This window comes from Bubalus bubalis, chromosome 18 (assembly GCF_019923935.1).
Source record: "Bubalus bubalis isolate 160015118507 breed Murrah chromosome 18, NDDB_SH_1, whole genome shotgun sequence".
In the NCBI taxonomy this organism is placed as follows: domain Eukaryota; kingdom Metazoa; phylum Chordata; class Mammalia; order Artiodactyla; family Bovidae; genus Bubalus; species Bubalus bubalis.
In genome coordinates, this window is record NC_059174.1 from 48,948,853 (window position 1) to 48,972,682 (window position 23,830).

A 23,830-nucleotide genomic window follows, 5' to 3' on the forward strand; every position below is an offset into this window, starting at 1 on the left:
AAACACTCCCTCCACACACACAAACCTCCAGCCAATTTAGGATCATAAACATGAAGATGGAGATGAAGACTAGCCTAATTCAGTGTGTATTATCTCATGCATCGTGTTGACTGTTGAAAATCTCTTTCAAATATCCTCATTCCACCTGTAGAACTAAAGTGTTTAGAAATATGAATGCTTGTTTTGTTAATTTCATGTTTGTGTTCAAAAAGCAACATCCAGGATCTCTACAATTGACTTAAATAAAACCATTTAAATTAAAAACAAAACAAAACAAAACAAAACAGAACACTTCCAAAAAAAACCAAAAAATGCTGCATACTAGGTCAAAAACGAAATCTCAGTAAATTCCTAGAATTTATGTCATTCAAAACACATTCATTAAATAAAATTATAAATCAACTACAAAAAGAAAATCAAGGAAAAATCCATTACCTAGATATTAAAAATCACATTTCTAAATAATTTGGGGGTTAATAGGAATTGAAATTACATTTTTTGGAACTGAATGACAATGAAAGCACTACATATTAAAACCTGGGGTATACATAATAACAAAATAAATACTAATGTGGAAAAAATGAATCAACAAGGCAGAAATTAATGAAATAAAATATCCCTCCAAAAAAATAGTAAAAGGAATTATCTTCTACTTATTTTCAGCAAACAAAAAGCTGAAAGCTTTTTAAAGACCAATAAAACTGTAAATTTTGTTTCAAATCTGATCCAGAAAGATAAGAGAAGGAATACATAAACATCAGAAAGCCAAAAGAAATATAACTTCAGATCCATATGATTCATCAGAAATAATAAGTATAAAGTTATGCCAATGAATCTGAAATCCCAGATAAAATACTGTTCTAGGTATATATAAATTACAAAAATGTATTCTGGGAGAAAGTAATAAATCTGAATAAACCAATCCACAGAAGAGGTTGAAATTGTCGTCAAAGACCTACTAAAAAGGCACCCAATATGAATGCTCTGACACTCAAACTCTACACTCAAATGTCCAAGGGACAGATACCTCTAATGTATCACAAACCATTCCAGAGTGTAAGAAAAGGTAGGTGGCTCCCTCCCGCAAAGCACGGAGCACTGCTAGCTTCCCTTACGTCATAACTGGACAAGGACCGCGCAAGAAGGAAAACCATGAGTCAGTCAATTCCACTCATGAAAACAAATGCACAGCAACTCTGAATAAAATGGTATTAAATCAAATCCAGCAATAGTGAAAGAGAGGAGGATGATACAACATTAACAACACAAAAGTCATCTGATTATATCAATAAATGTATAGAAAGCATTTAATAAGAGTCAATACCTACTAAAGAAAAACTTCATAGCAATTAGGAATAAGTTTTTTAAATGTACTGAAAACATCATACTTGATGAAACCTTAGGGGCATTCTTTTAAAAAGTCTAGAACAAGAACAAGGATTGTCCATTATCATGAGTGTCATTCAACACTGTATTGGAATTCTGAACCAAAGAGGAGGGGTGAGAAATGAGTTATAAAGATTGGAAAAATTAAGTTTTTATTTCCCCCCTGGACACCAGGGCCATCTAGCTAGAATAGTATGGAGAATTATCTGTCAAGCTATTCTATAATGAATAAGAGTGAGTTCAACAAGGTAGCCAGATCCAAGCTCAGCATTAAAAACAGCAGTAACTGATTAGGAGAGAAAAAAAAAAATCCCAGCCATTAGTATAAAAGTAAAAACAGTCAAGTCCAGCCAGTGAACCAAAAAGCATGTATAAGATATCCCAGGAAAAAATTGTATGTACACCCAAGAACGGAAGACTCGGTATTACAAAGTAATAGATTCTCCCCAAATTAATAATTATTCATTACATTCCCAACCAAAATCCAAAGGATTTTTTTATGGATTTCACAAATGCCACCCCACTCCCCATTCCTATCGCAGAGTCCCCGGGGTTTAGAACCAAGCCAAGTCCTCCTCACCAAAGTCTAGGCATCTGCTTGGAGACCACCTGTTTTGCTGCTCACCTTCTTTGACTTGAATCACCCCATAAACAATTGGTAAACAAAATAAGATGGTAGCATATCACCATCATATTGGTTAATAGGCAATTTTCTCTAGGAGGCTAATGTTTTGAAGCAATCAGAGGTAAATTTTCTCATAATTAAAGGGGAAGACTTAGTAATAAAAGAAGATATTAAAGGGAAAAGCTGCAACTCTACAGAAATGTCTTCCTTTAGATCCACAATGGATGGTTTAGTGATTTCAAAAACCATAACATTTACTACAATGATATTGTTGTTCAGTCACAAAGTCCTGTCTGGCTCTTTGCGATCCCATGGATTGCTGCAAGCCAGGTTTCCTTGTCCTTCACTATTCCCCAGAGTTACTCAAACTAATGTCCATTGAGTTGGTGATGCTATTCAACCCTCTCATCCTCTGTTGCCCCCTTCTCCTCTTGCCCTCAATCTTTCCCAGCATCAGGGTCTTTTCCAGTGAGATAGTATGTGCCAAAGCTGTGAAAGCAGGTGAAGAAACTGCAACATTTTCCCACATTAAAATAACACATCAATGAAGACTACATCTTGGATCAGATTTTCGTTTTTTGGCAGCCCTGGGCAGCTTACAGGGATCGTAGTTCCCTGACTGGGATCAAACCCGTGCCCACGGCAGTGGAAGCGGAATCCTAGCTAGACCATCAGGGAATTCTCCAGATTTTCACTTTTGATGAAAATGATCTCCATAAGAAAGTATCCCCAGATCGGCATATCTGTGAAGGAGGTACAAGCCCCAGCCTTTAAAATTGCAAAGAAGGCACAGAAGTATTACTAAGTGCATGTGCCCTATGGAGATTTAACTGTGATTGTATTTTTATTAGGGTTTCCCAGGTGGCTCAGTGATAAAAGAATCTGCCTGCCAAGGCAGGAGACGTGGGCACCATCCCTGGGTTGGGAAGATCCCCTGGAGGAGGAAATGACAACCCACTCCCAGTATTCTTGTCTGGGAAATCCCCTGAACAGAGGAGTCTGGCGGGCTACAGTCCAGGGGGTCAAAAAGAATGGGACGGCTGAGCACATTTTTATTGGAATTCGTACTGGTTTTGTATAACTCATTATACAGTTGCATATGTTTTCAGCAAGCTGTCCCCAATTCTGTTTTTCCCCATAAAGCCTTTTTGTTTTTAACATGCACTGTTTTGCAGAACTACAGGTTTTTCAGGAAAGCATGTATCAGGTTATAGCAGAAAGACCTGTCCTCAAGAAACTGGGGCCTGTCTTGTAACAAGCAAGCAATTCCTGAGAATTCCTGAGCTTCCCTCACAGGTAGCCAGGAGAGCAGGTACCCTTTTCCCTCTGAGCCGGGAACAATTTCCTAGGAGACTGTGGGGCAGTTCTCTAGGGTTCAGGCACCAGAGCCCGTCATTGTCCTCTTCTCTCCTCCCGCCAGACCCCCACACCAGTCAGGAGAGGCTTAGTGAAAAGATCCAGAATTTTGCTGCTTACAAGCTTTCGGATCTTGAGCGATTCCCAGAACCTCTGCAGGACTGTTTACCTACTCTTTAAATGGGAAGGCATTTTTTTTTTTTTTTTTTTTTTCTAATCATTACTGTTGTTGCGGCCGTGGTGGGTTTTCATTTAAAAATCTACCTTTGATTGTTGCTTTGTTATTTACATTTGTGACCTTGGACAAGACACTTTACTTCCCTAGGCGTCATCTGTAAAATGGGGCTTTGAAAGCATTTAGTACTATCGTGTGGGCAAGCACTTAGCAGTAAGATGCATATTAAGCCTCAGTAAATTAAAGTTCCCATTATGAAAGGCGGGGATTCTCGAGTTGTGACTGTGGAGGCAGAGGAACCCAGAGCTGGTGGGGAAAGCAGATGTGGCGGTGATTTCCTCAGGGACACTCCACACATCCTCCCAGCCCCGTATTCCCAGCAGAGGCCTCACGGTCAACCCGACCCGCGAGCTTGTGGGAGCTCTCTGGGGGGCTGCCTCCCCACAGCGCCGGTCCGGCGTGTAGTCCGAACGGACTACACTTCCCGGCGTGCACCTCGGGTCGGGCCCCCGAGGGCAGTCCAGCCGTGGGGACCTCGTCCTGGCCGCGTTAGAGGCGCTGGGCAGTAACCACCATTCACGCAGCTCCTACTTTTCCCTTTGCGAAGCGCGTCAGTCACCATCAACCCCACCTTGGGCCGCGGCCCTCGAAGGGACTGTGAGGAGCGCTCGGCCCTTCCCTCCCCTCCTCCTCCAGGGGTCCGGCCCACCGCGTCCCAGGGAGGGTCCGAGGCCAGGCTTATCTACCCGGGAGAATTCCTTCGGCCCCGCGTAGTCCCCACTTCTGCCCGAGGCCGGCAGTCAGGATCTGGAGGCTGAGGGACGGGGACGGACTTCGAAGCCGCGCTGCCGGAGACTACAACTCCCAGGCGGCACCGCGGCTCGGCGGCAGTGAGCACGTCACTCAGGCACCGCCGGCGGCCCCGGGAAGCGGCGCGGGCGGGGGCAGGGGCTGGGGCCAACCGGGAGGCCGGTGCTGAGGATGGGGGCCGCCCGGCCGCCCCGCGCGTGAGGAGGCCGAGGGGCGCGCCACCCCGTCCTGGGGCGGGCGCCCCTGGAGCCCCGCCAGCCCCACCCCGCCCGGAGGTTGTGGCCCGGGATGCGGAGCCGGGGGCCGCCGGTGGAGCTGCGCGGGGTGAGAGGCGCGGGGAAGGGGGCTGCCTGCTTCCCTCACCCTCGTCCCCCACCGGCGGACCCCGGCAGGAATTCGGCAGCTGCGCGGCCAGGCCTTCTTAGCGCCCTGACCTTTAGGGGGGACAGGTGAACCCGCTGCCCTTCCCCCACCCCACCCTGCCTGGACAGCTGAATCAGGGGGCACGACCCTGCCCTTTTAAAGAGGCTTTTTCTTGCTCCTGTGGAGGGCCCCCTAGCCATGGCTCCCAGGAGTCCCCTAGAATCCGCAGGGACTGCCCCCCATCCTGGCCGCCGGGGCCCGCCCTCTGCATCCCGCGGGCAGCCTGTGTGAAGCGGCCTCCCGCAGCCCCCGGCCCCTCCCCCATGGAGGAGGAGGAGTGGGGGGCGGCCAAGGAGTGGGGCACGACCCCCGCGGGGCCCGTCTGGACCGCAGTGTTCGACTACGAGGCGGCGGGCGAAGAGGAGCTGACCCTGCGGAGGGGCGACCGCGTCCAGGTGCTTTCCCAGGACTGTGCCGTGTCGGGCGACGAGGGCTGGTGGACCGGGCAGCTACCCAGCGGTCGTGTGGGCGTCTTCCCCAGCAACTACGTGGCCCTCGGCACCCCCGCCGCGCCCGCAGGCCTCCAGCTGCCCCAGGAGATCCCCTTCCACGAGCTGCAGCTAGAGGAGATCATCGGCGTAGGGGGCTTTGGCAAGGTCTATCGGGCCCTGTGGCGAGGCGAGGAGGTGGCCGTCAAGGCCGCCCGGCTGGACCCTGAACGGGACCCGGCAGTGACAGCAGAGCAGGTGCGCCAGGAGGCCCGACTCTTCGGAGCCCTGCAGCACCCCAACATCATTGCCCTCAGGGGCGCCTGCCTCAGCCCCCCACACCTCTGCCTGGTGATGGAGTATGCCAGAGGGGGCGCCCTGAGCAGGGTGCTGGCAGGGCGCCGGGTGCCCCCTCACGTGCTGGTCAACTGGGCTGTGCAGGTGGCCCGGGGCATGAACTACCTACACAATGATGCCCCTGTGCCCATCATCCACCGGGACCTCAAGTCCATCAACAGTAAGTGGTGTCCTCCTCCAAAAACTTGCTTCCATTGAACTTTGTAGGCCAAGCCTTGGTGGCGGGAGGGGGACACCAGAAAATCTTGGCTGGGGCAAGAGGGGGCAGCAGTATACCTTCAGGGCTGGGTGAGACAGTCCTTGTCCCATTAAGGGAGGAAAAGGAAGCCCAGAAAGGTTGAAGACTACAGTCACAGGAGCTCTATAAACATGTATCCATGAACACTGTGACAGGCCCTGTGTTCCCTGCGGCGAACAGGACAGGTACGGTGCCTGCCCTCATGGCCCTTACAGTCCAGCGCTACCACAGTCCACCAGGCAGAGGCAGGAAGAGCCTGGCCCAGAGTCAGGGTTTCTCAGCCTCAGTGCTATGGACATTTGGCACCGGAGGGTTGCAGAGGGGCTGACCTGGGTGCTCTAAGTTATGGAGTAGCATCCTTGGCCTCTACCCACTAGATGCCATTAGCATTCCCCACCCCCCTGTTAGGAGAACCAAAAACGTTTTCAGACATTGCCAAATGTCCTCTGTAGGGCAAAATAGCCCTCAGTTGAGAACCACTTCCTGGTGTCCTCCTGGGCCTCTGTCCCAGCTAGCCAAGACAAACTGGGAAAGAGGAGAAGGAAGAAAAGGGATGTAGCTTATGTAAAAGCTTCCAGGCTGCCTGACCTATCATAAGACTCTCAAAAGTTGATTGGTTGGTTGAAGGAGAACTGGGGCCAGATGGAAGGCAAGGTTCCCCAGAACTTACATACCAGCTTCTCATGATGTCCGTTAATATTAACTGAGTAGCTATTATGTTGAAGCCCAACAGGGACCAAAACAACCATGGTTTCTGCCCTTCTGGCACTCACCATCTAGGGGTTTCATTCATTTCCTGGATATTTCCTGAGCACCTGTTGGGTACCAGACCCTGTCCTGACTGTTAGGACACAGCAGGGAAAGAAAAATCCTACCTTTCTGGCTCTCCCATCCTTCCTCTGCCCATGTCACTCCCTTTCTTGTCTGCGTTGATTTGTTTATTCTGCCATTTGGTATTTACTGGATCAGATCATATACTAAGAAAAAGAGGTCCATTGTGAGTGAGGCCAACATGTTCCCTGCCCTCACATAATATGGGAGGGTTTTCTCTTTGCCCTCAACCCTCACGTCTCATCTGTTTCTGATTCATGTCAGTTCTACATTTTGAAATGTTTGACTCCACCGCACTATTTTTCTGCGAGCCCCTGGAGTAGAGGGGTGGGGTCTTCCTTACTTGCTAGGTCTGGCATTCACCCAACAGACAGCTACCATGTGCCCAGGGTGTGACCAGTCCTGCGCCAGGGCCGGGGAATTGAGCAAGACAGACAGACGGCCCCCATCCTCTTTGACTCTCACGCTCTAACTCTGAAATTCTGGGTAAATGGAGGCAGGACTGCCAGCACACTCCTCTTGAAGCCCGGGGTCCCTTCTCAGTCCTTCCCCCCCTGCTGATTCACAGCCTGCAGGTGGGGTGCAAGGACATGCTCCCATGGACCCCAATTTTTCTGTAGCCAGTGCCACTTGGACAAGGGGTCAGTGGGGCCCTTAGCCTGGCTTCCTGGTCGGGCACTGGGACTGATGCATGCCTGAGACAGCGGAAACAGGGCCTTCACAGCACAGGTTCCCCTGTTTAGCCTCCCCTGAGGAACTCCTCATCTGATGTCATTCATTCATTGGTTCATTCAGCTAATAATTCTGAAGCAGAATTAAGTGTAGGCACTGTCCTGGGCTCTGGGGATCACAGAAGTGAACAAGATAAGATTACCCCCCACACACACTTATGGAAGTTATATTCTAGTGGACAGAAATAGATGGTTGATGTTTAAATAGATAGATAACAAAATTTCAGAGTATCAAGGGCTCTGAAGGAAATAAAGCAGGTTAAGAATGGGGCGGAGGGAGCTCTTTAGATCAGATGGTCCAGGAAGGCAACATTTGAGCAGAGACCTGAACCCATAGGACCCAGCTTTATGAAGACCTGGGCAGGGCAAAGGTCCTAAGGTGCCTGGAAGAGCAGGAGTCAGGCAGAAGAAGGAGATGAGGTTGTAAAAGTAGAAGGGCCAGATCACGTCAGTCTTGAGGGGCTATGGTGAAGACTTTGGATAGAAGCCATTAGAGGGTCTTAAGCAGGGGTAACATAATTATATATACATATATAATTATGTTATATATATATATAACATATATATAGCATGGGCTTCCCTTGTGGCTTGGCTGGTAAAGAATCTGACTGCAATGTGGGAGACCTGGGTTCAGTCCCTGGGTTGGAAAGATCCCCTGGAGAAAGGAATGGCTACCCACTCCAGTATTCTGACCTGGAGAATTCCATGGACTGTATAGTATATATATGTATGTTATATATACATATATATATATGTGTGTGTGTGTGTGTGTATATATATATATATATATAAGTGAATTGAGTTAGGCCCAGCATGGGAGAAATAAAGTGTAAGATCATGGGGTGTTCCCTGTGTCACAGGGTCACACCGCAAACAGGAGTTGGTGACTTGAGAAGGGAAGACTTCTAGAAGGTAGAGTCACATGCCAAAGCCTCAGTTTTCTTGTCAACAAAATGGGTCGCTTGCTAGTTAATTTGCTTAGAGGGTTCAGCCCTGTACCTGCCATATAATTGGCTCCTGATAAACACTGGCCATGATTGTTACTGTTGTTAGTAATCACTCTAGGCAGCAAGTAAGTTGGAACCATTCCATATGCTTGGGGGATAGATCAGTCAGTCAGATTTTGTTATAATACTGCTGTGTAACAAACCACCCTCACACACACACACACACACACACACACACCTGGCAAATGTAGTGTCTTAAAACTCAGTGTCCTTCGTTACTACTCATGCATTTGCAGGCCTGCTGGAGGTCAACTGACTGAGGTGGGGCTCATCTTCCTTGGACCAGCAGGCTAGCCAAGGCATGTTGTCGTGGTGATGGCGGAAGGGCAAGAGGGCAAGTAGATAGGAGAGGCCGGGGCTTGGAACTGGCATTCTGTCTCTTCTGCCTCATTTTATCAGACAAGTTGAGTCATACAGCCAACCCAAAGTAAAGGATGGGGAGATACATGCTGCCTCTTTAGTGGAAAGAACTTCAAAGTCACATGGCAAAGAGTGTGACAAAAGAGTAGAACTGTGGCCACGGAGGCCCCACAGCAGATGACAAAAGGGGGAGGAAAACAGTCCCCTCCTGCTCATGTCTGCAGCTGCCACTTCTGGGGTGGTTGGGAATCTGAGACGTAGACCAAGAAGAACCAAGGCCATGGCTATCAACCTTTCACTGAACTCCTGGGAGCCCAGGTTAGACTCAGGAGGCCAGTGAACTCAGGAGAAGCTCCCCAACCCTTGATGGGAGGCTAAGGCAGCGATTAGACCAGGGGGAAAGGATTCATGGTCTTCTGGCCTGGAAAGGAGCTACTGCAGAAGGGGGCGACCCTCGGTGACAGGGAGAGAACAAATAGGAGATTCCAGGTGAGGTGGGGGTAGAACACAGGACTGCAGCCAAGCAGATCCAGGATGACCCCCCTTTCTTTCCACCCTGCAGTCCTTATCCTGGAGGCCATAGAGAACCACAACCTCGCAGACACGGTGCTCAAGATCACGGACTTTGGCCTCGCCCGCGAATGGCACAAGACCACCAAAATGAGCGCTGCGGGGACGTACGCCTGGATGGCCCCGGAGGTTATCCGTCTCTCTCTCTTCTCCAAAAGCAGTGACGTCTGGAGGTGCTGATGGTGGGGTGGGGGAGGGGAGGCCTACTGGGCGTGAAGGAGGGAGGAAGGGGGAGAAGGGCAGAGTGGGAGGGACCGGCTGCCACAGCCACTGGGAGCTGGGATCCGGGTCCGGGGGCAGCCAGCAAGGTCAGACCAGCAGATGAGCACCAAAGCAGGTGCCTGTTCTGCTAGCAGAAGTGGTATAAAGATAGGCTGTCAGTACCAAAGACCCTCAAAACCCCATCCATGACATGGCCCCCACTCCTCAGACAGGAAACTGAGACCTTTATAGGTAACCATTCATCATTCATCCAACTGCCCTGGGCTCAGGGGATACAGCAGCATATAGAAACAGACCCAGTTCCTGCCCACAGGAATAATACATACATACACGGGCTTCCCTAATGGTTCAGTGGGTAAAGAATCCCTTGCAGTGCAAGAGACATAGAAGACATGGGTTGAATCCCTGGGTCGGGAAGAGCCCCTGGAGGAGGGCATGGCAACCCACTCCAGTATTCTTGCCTGGAGAATCCCATGGACTGAGGAACCTGGCTGGCTGCAGTCCAAAGGGTCACAAAGAGTCAGACATGACTGAGCAACTTTCACTTCACTTTCACATACATACATGTGAAGCTGAAAAGGCTGTTTTTAAGTTAAGAAAATTGTAAAATAATTTTTAAAAGATAATAAGTTAATAATAAGTTAACCCACCAGATAAAGGACTAGACAGTATTACGAGCTAAGAAGCTAACTGAAAAGCACTCTGCGGTCTGGCGATGACTTCGGGGAAGGTTTTTATGAGAAATGGCACTTGAGCCCGGTTCTGGATGACGAGAAGGAGCCAGTCACGCAGAGTTGAGGGGAAGAAGCTTCCCAGGCAGGGGGAGCAGCTGCCACAAAGGAAATACCGAGGTGAGAACAAGCAGGACGTGCTCCAGAAAAGGACCCATGGCTGGAGCAGAGCAGGCAGGGAGGAAAGCCGTGGGAAATGACGGAGGAGAGAGCCGAGGGCTCCGCAGAGAAGGGAGTGGACTCCAGGTTTATTCCAAGCGCATTGGAAAGCCACTGGAGGCATTTGTGAATGACACGATCTGATGGAGCATCACAAAGGCTCCCTTGGCTGATGGACTTCAGGGGACAGGAGTGGGGGCAGGAGGCCAGGGGGCGGCTGTTTGTCGCCTGCAGGACCGGGTGACAGCAGAAACTCAGCCTGCTCTTGGGAGGAAGCCAAACCCAGGTCAGTCCCCAGCTGAGGCTCCAGATGGACCAAGCAGCAAAGTCATGGTCCTGGGGCAGAGAGATCAGACAGGAAGTCTCAACTAGAGCAGCGCAGCCCTTGGGGGGAAGTTTAGTCTTGCTTCGCATAAGGCATTCATTTATGATCCCAAACATTTATAGAAGCCATATTTCAGTGACAACAGAAAATCCAAAATAAAAATAATATGGATGCTTTTGCGCTCATGTAAGAGCCCAGGACTGATGTAATATTAGGAATTCAGAGCCCTATTTTAGGGTTTTTAATGGGGGTATCATTCACGTTGGGCAATCAGAACATCCCCACAGGTTTCCAGAGATGTAGAAGAGGTGGAGGGGGTGGGGTCTGGCCACCTACACTTACAACCCACTGTTATCTTCCTCCACCTTGTATGGCCTCCTTTCCCAAGGCTACTTCATGGTCCAGGATGGCCAGCTTTTATTGTCTGTATTCCAACCAGTAGGATGGAGGAAAGAGGAAAGGGGACCCCTTCCCTTTAAGGAGACTTTTTGGAAATTAGTTGCACACTCCACAGTTCATATCCCACTGGCCAGAACCCTTGCCATATGGGCATACTTTGATGCAAAGGAGGATGGAAAATTATTCTAGGCAGCATTCCTCCAGCTCAAATTTACCAGCGCTGTCACTGAGAAAGGAGAGGCTGTGAGCTGCTTGAGGGCAGGGGCTGTGTCTCTCTTATTCCAGTACCCGGAACAGTGCCTAGCACACAGCAGATGTTTAATAAGTGTATGGTGAATGAGTGCATGCCTGGATATGGGGGAGCATGGGGATCCAGTCCGTGTTAGGCATCACATCAAACACTGGTGAGGACCCAGGAGGAGCATGGTTTACTGGAGAAGATGAGTTTGCAGGTGGCAGTGGCACAGTGACGCGTGCTCTGGGATGTGTAGCCGCCAAGGCTGCTGCTGTGGGCTTCAGGGGGCCCGAGTGCAGCGTGGCTCCACCACTTACAAGCTGTGTGACCTTAGGCAAACAGCTTAACCTCTCTGAGCCTGCACCCACTCACTGGATAAAATAGGGATCATACCCAGTGCCTTCTGCCTTACAGGACTTGAGTAATGCTGGCCTGGAGTGAGTGCTCTGTAAATGTTAAACAGTGTTAACTTGTATTTAGAGGTAAGTGCAGAGGGTTCAATGGAAATGTAGTGAAGGGGCCTCCGACCCAGATTTTGAGGCTGTGGAATCAAGGAAGCCTTCCTGGTTAGAGAGGGCACCTGAGTTGTGACTTAAAGGACAGTTAGGCAAAGGGGAAGGGTGTTCTCAACCAAGGGAACAACGTGTGCAAAGGCCAGAGGTTAGGAAAAACAGGATTTGTTCAACTGTTTAGCATAGCTGCAAGATGCAGCCAGGGTTGGTACAGGGGCCAAGAGTGTTTAGAGGGGGAAGCTGCAGGGTCAGCAAGCTCAGGGTGGATTTGCCCAGTGGGCACAAGGAACCCACTGAAGGTTTTCAGGCAGGGGAGAGGAAAGGGGGACAGAGCAAAGGAGAGACACCAGAGGACCAACCCCACCACATCTGTTTGAGATCAGGCTGTGGAGGTCAAAGGCAGTTCTTGTGGCCTCACTGGCCGGGGCTGGGTGCTGGGGGGAGGGAGGCTCACCACAGGACTGGAGGCAGGGCTGGGGTGTGGGTGAGGATGAGGGTGGGCTCTGGCGTCACCCCTCCCTCTCCCCCACCTGCAGCTTCGGGGTACTGCTCTGGGAGCTGCTGACGGGTGAGGTCCCCTACCGTGAAATCGACGCCTTGGCCGTGGCATATGGCGTGGCTATGAACAAGCTGACTCTGCCCATTCCCTCCACATGCCCCGAGCCCTTTGCCCGCCTACTGGAGGGTGAGCCAGGGCCCCGTGGAGAGGGTAGGCTCAGCTTGGGGTGGCAAGGAGCCCTCAGGCCCAGACCTCACCCCTTCACACCCATCCATTCCATTGGGCCCAGGAGTGAGGGAGAAGGGGCTGGAACCATGGGACCATGATCAGTCTCCCCTCTGGTCGGCTCCATGGCCTCCAGACCTTTGTTCTGGCCAGGCAAGCCCACAGCGCTTGAGGGCAGCCTGTTAGGATTCACTGGCCCTGGGATTCCTCCCTGACCCTTGATTCTACCACCAGTCAGGGAACAGGTCCCTGAGTTTCTCTCCCCAGACTTTCACCAAGTGAAACGCTTCCAAGAACGTGGCTTTGAATTCCTTCCCCCGGGCTCCATGGGAGCTATTTGTCCACAGTCCCTTAAAGTCCTGCCTCCACTGAGCAGGCTGATGCCCCAGAGCATGGCCATTGACATCTTCACTCCCACTGTTGTCCTTCCCACCCCCACCCCAGAATGCTGGGACCCAGACCCCCACGGGCGGCCAGATTTTGGCAGCATCTTGAAGCAACTTGAAGTCATCGAACAGTCAGCCCTGTTCCAGATGCCGCTGGAGTCTTTTCACTCGCTGCAGGAAGACTGGAAGCTGGAGATTCAGCACATGTTCGATGACCTCCGGACCAAGGAGAAGGTGAAGGCGGGGGTGAGGTGGGAGGGATGGAGCAAGATCCCTGAGTTCTGATACCATGGATGGGGCAGAGTCCCTTTCCCTGAGCCCGGGGGTCTTCGGGTCCCATGCAGGGTGAGGGAGCCTTTCTCACATGTTAAGGAAAGACAGCCTCCTGTTGGCAGATTGATAAGAAAAAGACACCCTACCCTGAAGTACTTACAAGTGACATTGCATGAGGTCTAGAAATTGGCTTTAAAACCCCACAGCAAAAGTGAGAGGGAGAGAGGAGCAGGAAGGTGATGCGTGAAAAAAGATTTGTAAAATAACTGTCGAAGTTGGGCGAATGGTGGGTGCGTCAGATGCACCGATGCTTTTGTGGATGTTTTCCAAATTGAAAACTTCAAAAATTAAAAATCAAAGAGAAAGAGAAAAAAAAAGAAGAAGAAAGAAAAGCCAGCCCTTTCTTTGGGCCAACACAGCCTCCTGCCCTGGCCCCCAACCTGGTTAGTGAAGAGTAAGTTGGATCGTGCCCCCAATTTGCCCCACAGCAGGATGGCCTGTGCGGGACACCAAACAAGCCCAGCAGCCCCGGGACCATCCCTGGGGGCAGGGTAGCTCCGGCCCTCTCCCCAAGCCGCCCATCTCCTCCCCAGGAGCTCCGGAGCCGTGAAGAGGAGCTGCTGCGGGCGGCTCAGGAGCAGCGCTTCCAGGAGGAGCAGCTGCGGCGGCGCGAGCAGGAGCTGGCCGAGCGCGAGATGGACATCGTGGAGCGGGAGCTGCACCTGCTCATGTGCCAGCTGAGCCAGGAGAAGCCCCGGGTCCGCAAACGCAAGGGCAACTTCAAGCGCAGCCGCCTGCTCAAGCTGCGGGAAGGCGGCAGCCACATCAGCCTGCCCTCCGGTACCCGGCCACACCCCTTCAGCAGCCCCAAGAGGCCGCTGGGAGCAGCGCTAACCCAGGGGTCATCTCTTCCTTTTATTTCTTTACTTTTCAAGCCTTTTTTTTATTATTATTACTAAGTATATCACAACTACAGAAAATGACCCCCCCCAAAAAAACTGTATAGCTTAATGCATTAATAGAATCTCCCAGGAGAGCAGAGAGACCCTACAGCCACCCCAGATGCCTGCACACACCCCCTCCAAACAATCCCCCTGCCATTCCCTAAGAGTAAACGCCTGCCTTGACTTTCAGGGCCATCACTTCCTTCCTTTTCCTCATAGTTTTGTCTTCCAGCTATTTGTTAATATCTTTTTAAATCTTCTTCTTTGTCCTCCTTGCCTCATTTATGCCAGAGCATTTCCCATAGTCTGGATTTTGCTGCTTGCAGCTCCCTGGTATCTCTTAACATGTCCCTCTGTCCCCTGAATTTCCTATTAATTGGTATTAGGTTGAACCATGTGAAATTGCTGGTGTTCAGCCATTTTTGACCTACAGAAACAGAAGTTTCACATGGCTCAACCTAAGAGTTGGATCTCAAGGCTTACTCAGTTTTAAGTTCAGGTTTGATTTGGGGCGGGGGGGGGGGGGGGGGACTGCTTTCTAGGTAACGTCAGAAGGCACTTCATGCTGATATTCTCTGTTACAAGAGATGTTACAAGTCCTATAGCAGTGCCTAGAATAACACCAGCCAACAGAAATAATGCAGGCTACATGTGTCATTTACATTTTCTAGTAGCCATATGGAAAAAAGGGGGAAAACAGATGAAATTAATAGTGTATTTTGTTTAGCCCAATATTCACATGTAGTCATTACAAGAAAAATTTTAAATAAGATATTTTACCTTTTTTTCCACACTAAATCTTTGAAATCCAGTGTGCATCTTATGGGCTTCCCAGGTGGCACTGAAAGTGAAAGTCACTCAGTCGTGCCCAACTCTTTGCGACCGCATGGACTATACAGTCCGTAGAATTCTCCAGGCCAGAATACTGCAATGGGTAGCCTTTCCCTTCTCCAGGGGATCTTCCCAACCCAGGGATCAGACCCAGGTCTTCCACATTGCAGGTGGGTTCTTCACCAGCTGAGCCACCAGGGAAGACAGGCGGCACTAGTTGTGAAGAACTCACCTGCCTGCCAATGCAGGAGGTGTAAGGTTTCAGGTTTGCTCCCTGGGTCGGGAAGATCCCCTGGAGGAGGGCATGGCAACTCACTCCAGTATTCTTGCCTGGAGAATCCCTATGAACAGAGGAGCCTGGCGGGCTCCAGTCCATGGGGTCTCAGAGTCAGATATGACTGAAGCGACTTCACTCAGGCATTCTTATGCCTGAGTTCATTTTATATTCTTAGTGCATCTCAATCTGGGCTCTAAATTTTCCTCACAATTTCTTGACCTATATTTAGGTTTCATAAAATGTACAGTTGAAAGAGCAGATTCCCATACCACAGTTGTTCAAAACATACTTAAATGTTTCCAATGACTGAACTGAGTATCTGTTTTTAAAAGTAAATTTAAATTACTTACAACTAAATATCTAAAGGTAGCACTCTCCAGTTCCTCAGTTGCACAAGCCACATTTCAAGCGCTTACTTTCCATGTGTGGCTAATGGCTGCCAGATTGGACACTCAAGCCTAGATCCTCGGGGCAGCAGCTCTCAAACCTGAGTGAGCAGCAGAGGTAACTTGGGTACTGTTACACAGCAGTTGGATTGCTGCACCTCACCCCCACAGTTCCTGATTCAGGGAGGGCATCAAGAATCTGCATTTCCAAGAGGTTTCCACTTGACGTCGATGCTGCTGGTCTGGGAACACACTATGAGAACCACCGCATTAAGGAATATAAAATGGTGGCATTTCTTCTATCTTCCTTCATTGGGGACTTCTCTTTGGCTACTCATGGAATCCTGTGCTTAGGAAAGTCTTTCTTTTTGCAGGCTTTGAACATAAGATCACAGTCCAGGCCTCTCCAACCCTGGACAAGCGGAAAGGATCAGATGGGGCCAGCCCACCCGCAAGCCCCAGCATCATTCCCCGGCTGAGGGCCATTCGCTGTGAGTATCTCCCAAGGCCCTGACCAGTCAGTGAACAGACTTCCCTGAGCACATACCTGGCACCAAGCCAGAGCAACATCAGGGTGGCAGGCAGGCAGGACCCCCCTCCCTCATTCTCATCGGGGGAAACAGACAACAAGTAAACAAACTGGTGAACAGGAAATTTCCTGTAGTGATACACACCCTAAAGGAAATCAGGGAAGGGGCTAAACAGAAGAGCTCCTATTTTTAAATCACAAAGAAAGCCTGCAGAGAAGCTGAGGTTTAAGTAGGGACCTGCATGGTCAGGAGTAACATATGCAGAGATCTGAAGGAACAGTGTCCCTGGCAGAGGGAACAGCAGAGGCAGAAGCCCAGAGGCAGGAACAAGTATGCTGATTATCAGCTGGGAAGGCCAACTTGGATGAAGTAGAAAGAATGGGAGGGAGAGCAGTGAGTTTATGGTCAAGGGTTCAGCAGGAGAGGATTGCCCTGAGCCTCAAGAGCGGGGATAAGGAATCTGGATTTTATCTAACATCTGAGGGGGAGCTTCTGGAAGGCTGTGAGCAAGGCAGTGATGGAGGAAACTTGACCTTTTCCCTCTGACTGCCGTGAGGAGTAGGGATTGTAGGCGGGTAGGAGTCAAGAGGGGAGACAGGTGAGACGAGGGTGCTGGGCCAGGGCAGGGACCTTGAATGGGGCAGACGGCCTGTCAGCCACATGGCAGGTACAGGGTTCACTGAGGAGGTGGAGGGTTCCCAGCCAGCTTCCCCACTCCATTCTGCTCCACCATCCACCCCTGGCCTCGCCCCACACACCACCCCCACCACACACTGCTGTTTGGGCACCTGCTTTGTACCCAGAGGTCATTCTCCTGGGAGGACACAGAGACAAATAATGACTGAACCATGGTGCTCAGGATGTTCAACATGTGATGGGAACAGAGGAGAGAGAGCAGTCGACTCTGCAGGGGACAGACTGTTCCGGAACACTCCACAGGGACTTGGCATCTGCTCCTCTCTCAGCCTTGTGTCCCCCTGACTCCCTCCCTCACCTCCTTCAAGTCTCTGCTCAGATCTCTCCTTCTCACACACCAGACCATCCCTAACTCCCCAAGCCCCCTACCAGCTTTCCATGCCCCACACTCTGATCACCTTCTAGCCCCCGACCCAGATGACAACCTAGGGTGACTCCTGTTGATCATTTGTCCTCAGCCCCTAAAACGTAAACTTCCAGGGCCAGGGCAGGGTGTCTGGTCTACTCTTAGCACTGCTGTCTTCTCAGCATCTCCCACAGGGCTTGGCACATAGACGGTGCTAGTGAACATTTGGGAATGAAGGGATGGCTGAAGAGTTAACCGGTGAGGGGTGACCGGTGATGACACCCAGGAAGCCAGGACATCAGGATAGCTGGGGGGAGCTATGTGAGGATGGATAGCAGGGAAGGGTCATGACTGGAGTCAGAATCCCAGCTCCCTTGGGCTTCCAGGTGGCGGGGGAGACCAAGGCGGGGAGAGTAAGGCTGGAGATCAACTGGGACAGGCTGAGACCCAGTGACCAAGTGGCTTCTCTGGGCCCAGTGACCCCCGTGGATGGTGGTGGCTGTAGCACCAGTTGCAGCAGCAGTGGTGGCGGTGGGACGTGGGGCCGCAGCAGCGGACCCCCAAAGAAGGAGGAGCTGGTCGGGGGCAAGAAGAAGGGCCGGACCTGGGGGCCCAGCTCCACGCTGCAGAAGGAACGGGCTGGCGGAGAGGAGAGGTACTGGCCGCATGGAGCGCCCCCCCCTCCCCCGTGCCTGTCTCCTAGGCCCTTGACAGCCAGGAGGCCTATGACTGCCCCCCCCCAATCTTTGGTGCCCCCTGCAGGCTGAAGGCCCTGGGAGAAGGAAGCAAACAGTGGTCATCAAGTGCCCCCAACCTGGGCAAATCCCCCAAACACACACCCATCGCCCCAGGCTTTGCCAGCCTCAATGAAATGGGTAAGAGGGCAAGGGTGCCTTTAAAAGGGAGGAAGAGGGACATTCCCTGGCAAAGGGGAACATAACCCAAGACCAAGGGGTGACCATTCCCCAGGGTTGCGCGGAGGGAGCCGGATTTCACTGGCCAGAGGGTAGGACGCATTCCTGGAATGGGAGATAGCTGGTCCCTGGGTGGTGGGGGTCATTCCTAAGGGGAGGGGGGTTGGGGGGAGAAATGCTCAAGAACCACGCTTAGTGGGACTTGGTGATCTTGGCGGGGGCGGGGGGGGGGGGCGGCGGGGGGTCACTGGGGACAACCCCTTGCCTCCAAGTCCCGGGGTGAGGGGATGGGCCGAAAGGCCCTGGGCCCAGAGTTAAGTGAGTCAGAGGCCAGTGACGGCTCTCTCCCGGTTGCAGAGGAGTTTGCGGAGGCGGACGGAGGCAACAGCGTGCCCCCGTCCCCCTACACCACCCCGTCCTACCTCACGGTGCCGCTGCCCGCCCAGCCCTCCCCGGGGGCGCGGGCGCCATGGGAGCCGAGTCAGCCCGCGCCACCCGCCCGGCTCGGGCACGGCTCCCGGCGGCGCTGCGAGCTCGCGCTGCTGGGCTGCGCCACGCTGCTGGGCGCCGTGGGCCTGGGCGCCGACGTGGCCGAGGCGCGCGCGGCGGACGGCGAGGAGCAGCGGCGCTGGCTCGACGGCCTTTTCTTCCCCCGCGGCGGCCGCTTCCCGCGGGGCCTGAGCCCGACCGGGCGCTCTCCCGGCCGCCGCGACGACGTGGCCCCCGGCCCGGGCCTGGCGCCCTCCGCCACCCTTGTGTCACTGTCGTCGGTGTCCGACTGCAACTCCACGCGTTCGCTGCTGCGCTCCGACAGCGACGAGGCTGCGCCGGCCGCGCCCTCCCCGCCCCCCTCCCCACCCCCGCCCCAACCCAGCACCAACCCCCTGGTGGACCTGGAGCTGGAGAGCTTCAAGAAGGACCCCCGACAGTCGCTCACGCCCACCCACGTCACGGCCGCGCGCGCTGTGAGCCGCGGGCACCGGCGGACGCCGTCGGATGGGGCGCTGGGGCAGCGGGGGGCACCGGAGCCCACGGGCCCCGGCCCTGGTGAGTGAGGTTCCACGCGCTCAGAAAAGAGCCCATCTCCCTTGACCCCGCCAAGGCTCTATGTCCCAGCCCAGCGGAGTCCTCTTGCTTAGCGTGGGGAGAGTCAGTGTCCCCATGGCCCTCACTGCTTCAAGAGGCTTTGTGGATCCCTGGGTAACTGAGACGCAGGAGGAAGCAGGGGTGGCAACTCGAATGCCTACAGGGGCCAGGCAGGTGACATTAATGGCAACGATTACTAGTGCTAACACGTGTTAGGTACCCGTTCTCTGTAGTTTATTAGCAGGACAAAGACGATTAGAACAGAAAGGAACTAAGGACCTCCTATCAGGCACTGTGCTACTTGTTCTACAATTACTGTATTTAATCCTGGCCTGTGTAATGAGGTGCTGAAATCCCCATTCACAGACAGCAACATGCCTAAGGTGTCTCTGGGTCTTGGTGAGCCTGCCCAGGGTTGGAGAGGCGGGAGGAATGAGGCTTTGTCTGGAGTACTAGCAAGGAGACAGGCTCTGAGAGATAAAGGGCTGCCCAGAGTCGCACCCAGACGAGTGAGCAGTTAGGAGTTGGGGGCGGGTGGGGGTGGCGAGGTAAATGTCCAAACTCTGCTGGACAGCAGGCCCAAGAAAATCAGATTTTTTTGTCAAGAGAAGTCCAATTCCAATCTTCATGTAAATGCTCCTGCCTTTTAAACACCACCCTCTGGCCCACCCCGCTCACCTCCTCCGATCCTCTCTTACCAGGCCCTCGAGATCCCCTGGACTTCCCCCGCCTGCCTGACCCCCAGGCCCTGTTTCCCGCCCGCCGTCGGCCCCCTGAGTTCCCGGGCCGCCCCACCACCCTGACCTTCGCCCCAAGGCCCCGGCCAGCCGCCAGCCGTCCCCGCCTGGACCCCTGGAAACTGGTCTCCTTCGGCCAGACGCTCAGCATCTCACCTCCCAGCAGGCCAGACACTCCGGAGAGCCCGGGGCTCCCCAGCATGCAGCCCACGCTGCTCGACATGGACATGGAGGGGCAGAGCCAGGACAGCACAGTGCCCCTGTGCGGGGCCCATGGCTCCCGCTGAGGCCTGCCCGCAGCCGCCCGCCTGGGCAGCCATGAATGTAGCGCCCCAGGCCCAGCCCCAGCCCACCGTGCCACACGGCAGGGGAGGCCCTGGGCAGGATACTCACTATTTATTGGGGAAGTGGGGAGGGAGGGCACTTAATTTATTCCTTTGTACCCCAGGGGTGGGGCCCTGTGCCTGCCCTGCTGTGGGGGGGGAGGGTGGGCAGGGGTACTCAGGGACAGGGCGTCATAAGGGATTCGGCACAATGCAGCATTAAAGGTAACCCCTGCCCCCTACCGCGTTTGACTGTGTGTCTTTCCCTGGCCCAGGCCCAGATCCTAGATCATCCCCAGTGGCACAGCACCCACCATGCTCCGTCCCAGGCCTCTCTAGATTTCTGAGTCCAGGGGGTGTAGCCTAGGCCCTTGTCCCCTCCCAGGCCCCACAAGAATACCACACACAGAAGTTATGGTCACCAATGGTGAGTGCTTTACCAGAGAACGTGAGTCAGAGAAAGTTACATGGTGAGGTGAGGTGGGGTGGGGAGGAGGAGGGACACTCCTCCAGGTTGGCCTCAGCCAACGACGTCCCGAGTCCCAGGCCTGGCCCCACTGTCTTCCCGCTGGAGGCTGCAGCGGTTCATCTTGAGCTGAGTCAGCTGGATGTAGCGCAGAACGTTGGTGTCTACAGGGGAGGCGGGCAGGGCATTATCTGTGTGTCCTGGGGCAGCAGGTAACATCCGCACCACCTTGGCTCATATGTCATGGTCCCCATCCTCCACTGGCTCCCACACACAGCCTGTGTCGCCAGAGCCCTTCTCACAAAGCCCAGCCAAGCAGGCAGAGCAGGACGTGTCACACCTCCATACTTTCATATCTGCCGTGCCCTCAGCCAGGCACGCCTGAGCTCAGAGACACATGTCGCACTTCTCACCCTCCAGCGACACTGCAGGAAGTGTGTTCTCTCCAAACCCCTTAGAGGAAAACTCACCTCACACCCTGGGCCGTGCACCTGTTGTGCTCCTACTTCACTGGTTATTAATACAGAACTGAGTCTTCTGCCTCCTCCACGCCATGCACGCGCGCGCGCGCGCGCGCACACACACACACACACACACACACACACACACCCCTATGATCTCCCACTAGGCAAGGAACAAGCCTCCAGGTCTGCGAACCCCTCCCCCTGCTAATTTTCTGGCATTGCCAGGAAAGGTGAATGAGTAGATGAGTGTGTGAATGGGTTAGTGAGTAGGTGAATGAGTTTGAGGGAGGAGGGGTAAATGGAGATGGAGGCGTGGGGGGGGGGGCGGGGGGCGGAGGTTGTGAGTGGCCAGGAAAGTGACTGAATAGGTGAACAGAAGGTATCAGGGTGGGTTAATGACCGAAGAGATGAGAGGTGGTTGGGTGAATGTCAGGAACAACAGGTGAGTGGACACGAGTAACTGGCAGGTGAGTGGATGAGTGTGTGTGTGTGTAAGTAGATGGGTAAAGAGTGGGCGTGGGGTAGGGGGTACAGCACTCCCTGAAGCCGCTCTGCTCTCATGCTCCTTCCCTTGTTTCCTCCTCTCTCCCACCCTCGCTTGCTCCCACCCCACCCCTCACCTGTGGGCTCCCGGCTGCGGGCCTCCTGCAGGTAGCGCAAGGCGCGTGCATAGTCGCCCAGGTGGTAGAAGGCAATGCCGGCGCGGTAGGTAGCCTTGAAATTGCCCTGCTGCTTCTCCAGCACCTTGAGGCAGTACTCGCGTACCCTCTCATAGTTTACCAGCTCCGACTGTAGGAGGCAGGCTGTGGGAGCACCAGAACCGGTGCTCCCACAGCCTGTCGACACCGAGGCCTCAGCTGATCGCGAGGAGCCTGGCCTTCAGGCTCCGGAAAATCAGTCCCTTCCATTTCAGACGGCGGAGCCCAGCCTACAGGCTTGCTCCGGCCATCGGGGAACGCCAAGCTTCTGACCAATCAAGACAGAATCAATCTGCGCCGCCGCTAGAGGGCGCGGAAAACACACAGCGGGGCCCTCAGAGCTTCCTTAGCTGGGAGGTGTCTGTTAGGGAGAGTACTAAGGGCGATCTCAGAGATGGTGAGGGATGGGTCCTTGAATGGCTCCTCCAGGCTAAGTTTTTCTCATCCGAAATTAGCAGGTGGCAGCCCAAAGCCCATTTCCTGCATCCCAGCTCCTTCCATCCCTGTGGTCCCCTAGACTCCCAACGCCTCTCCCTGATCAAGTTCTTAGTTCTTCCCCCCACCTCACAGACCCCAGCCCTAACCCCTTCAAGCCTCCAGCCCCCACCCCAAGGCTTGAGGAGTGCTTCTCACGTCTCGCCCTTCTCACATAGGCACCCTCTGCGCTCCCCGACGGCCGTACCCGTGAGAGAGTCGTAACATTCCACCTCTGTGTTCTCCACCAGGCGCCGCTGCTCCTCGCTGAGGCGGGCTGGCCCGGGGCTGGTGGCGGGCCCGGGGGTGGGGGCGGGCAGGCCTCCAGGGCGGGCTCCCTGCGCCGCCTTCAGCTGCAGTAGCGCTCGATGATACTTGCCGATGGCTTCCCGGAACTTCTTCTCCCGGTAGCAGCGCTGACCCTCCGCCTTAAACGCCACGGCGGCCCGCAGGCTGCTGTCGAGCGCCGCACCCAGGGCTCCCGACGCCTCTGGGGTAGGACTGGACCGAGCCGATCCATGGCGGGGGCTGGGGCCCGGCGGGGAAAGGGCGGGAGGCGGGCGCGGCGGAGGCTCCGGGGCAGCGCTGAGCATCAGCACCGGGGACAGCGCGCCGCGCTGCATTGTGGGAAACTCCTGCGGCCGCCGCTGCAGCTACCGCATCGCCCCCCGCGGGGCTGGTCCCCACCCTTTCTCCGCCCCCGCACCTCCGACAGCCGACTCCGGCTGCCCCCTATGGGTCTAGAGAAACCCCTCAAAACCCCACTCTCTTCAAAACCCTTCTTCCCACTCCTCTTACCTTCCCCACCCTGCTGCTTGCTCTCCTCCCCTATGCCCAGAGCTCCCGAACGTTTCTAGAAAGAAAGAACAAGTCTGGGGGAAAGAGCAGGAAGATAACCTCATGGAAAGCTGGTTTTCAGACCGGTAGGCATCTGGCATAGTTGGATAAGAACACAAGCCATGGATTCAAGCTGCCCAAATTCCTGCTTATTTTCTCGCTAGTTGTTGACTTGGACAAATCACCTACATTACCTGTGATTCTGTATCCTCATCCGTAACACAGGGCTATGATAGCAACTGTGGAGTCGTTGATCTATGCAACAAACACATATTGACTGATATCTTTCTGTGCCCAATTCTGGGACTGGGTGATGCTGGGACATAGGAGGGACTGAGAGCACCTCAGACTCTACCCTCACTGGGTTCCTTGGCAAGTGCGGAGACAGACCGGTGATCAGACAGTGGCAGCCGAGTGGGCTAGCCTGGGAGGTAGAGGCAGAGGGGCCAGGGCTGCAATGGGGGAGACACAACAAGTTCTGTGGATCCACAGGAGGCACACCCAGCATAGGCTGAGATGGTGAGTGAACACTTCCCGAAGGAGGGGAGAACTCGATGA

At 53.6% G+C, this 23,830-nt stretch overlaps 3 protein-coding genes across 4 annotated transcripts in view; 1 reads left to right on the top strand and 2 right to left on the bottom strand.

The window, feature by feature from the left end:
- Positions 1–4,413, bottom strand: part of LOC102396331 (vomeronasal type-1 receptor 1-like) — a 63,850-nt gene extending 59,437 nt beyond the window's left edge. Inside the window, exon 1 of the mRNA XM_045163479.1 lies at positions 4,289–4,413. The gene's annotated coding sequence lies outside the window, so the exon portion shown is untranslated. The remainder of the gene's footprint in view (positions 1–4,288) is intronic.
- A 67-nt stretch (positions 4,414–4,480) lies between these two features.
- Positions 4,481–20,318, top strand: MAP3K10 (mitogen-activated protein kinase kinase kinase 10). 2 transcript variants are annotated; one of them, XM_025269113.3, is made up of 11 exons: positions 4,481–5,720; positions 9,290–9,470; positions 12,417–12,565; positions 13,049–13,224; positions 13,857–14,103; positions 16,076–16,192; positions 17,751–17,928; positions 18,036–18,148; positions 18,243–18,279; positions 18,545–19,234; positions 19,975–20,138. In XM_025269113.3, exons 1-11 carry the CDS (start codon positions 5,039–5,041, stop codon positions 20,009–20,011), a joined length of 2,607 nt encoding a protein of 868 aa, XP_025124898.3. In that variant the 5' UTR covers positions 4,481–5,038; the 3' UTR covers positions 20,012–20,138. The 2 variants fall into 2 exon arrangements, with proteins under 2 accessions (XP_025124898.3, XP_025124897.3); XM_025269112.3 differs by lacking the exon at positions 18,243–18,279 and having other exon boundaries at positions 4,482–5,720; positions 19,975–20,318.
- A 427-nt stretch (positions 20,319–20,745) lies between these two features.
- On the bottom strand, positions 20,746–23,209 carry TTC9B (tetratricopeptide repeat domain 9B). Its single transcript, XM_006050046.4, has 3 exons — positions 22,644–23,209; positions 21,884–22,066; positions 20,746–20,963 (listed from the first exon to the last, which is right to left on the bottom strand). Exons 1-3 carry the CDS (start codon positions 23,056–23,058, stop codon positions 20,854–20,856), a joined length of 708 nt encoding a protein of 235 aa, XP_006050108.2. The 5' UTR covers positions 23,059–23,209; the 3' UTR covers positions 20,746–20,853.
- Between the last annotated feature and the right edge of the window lie 621 nt (positions 23,210–23,830).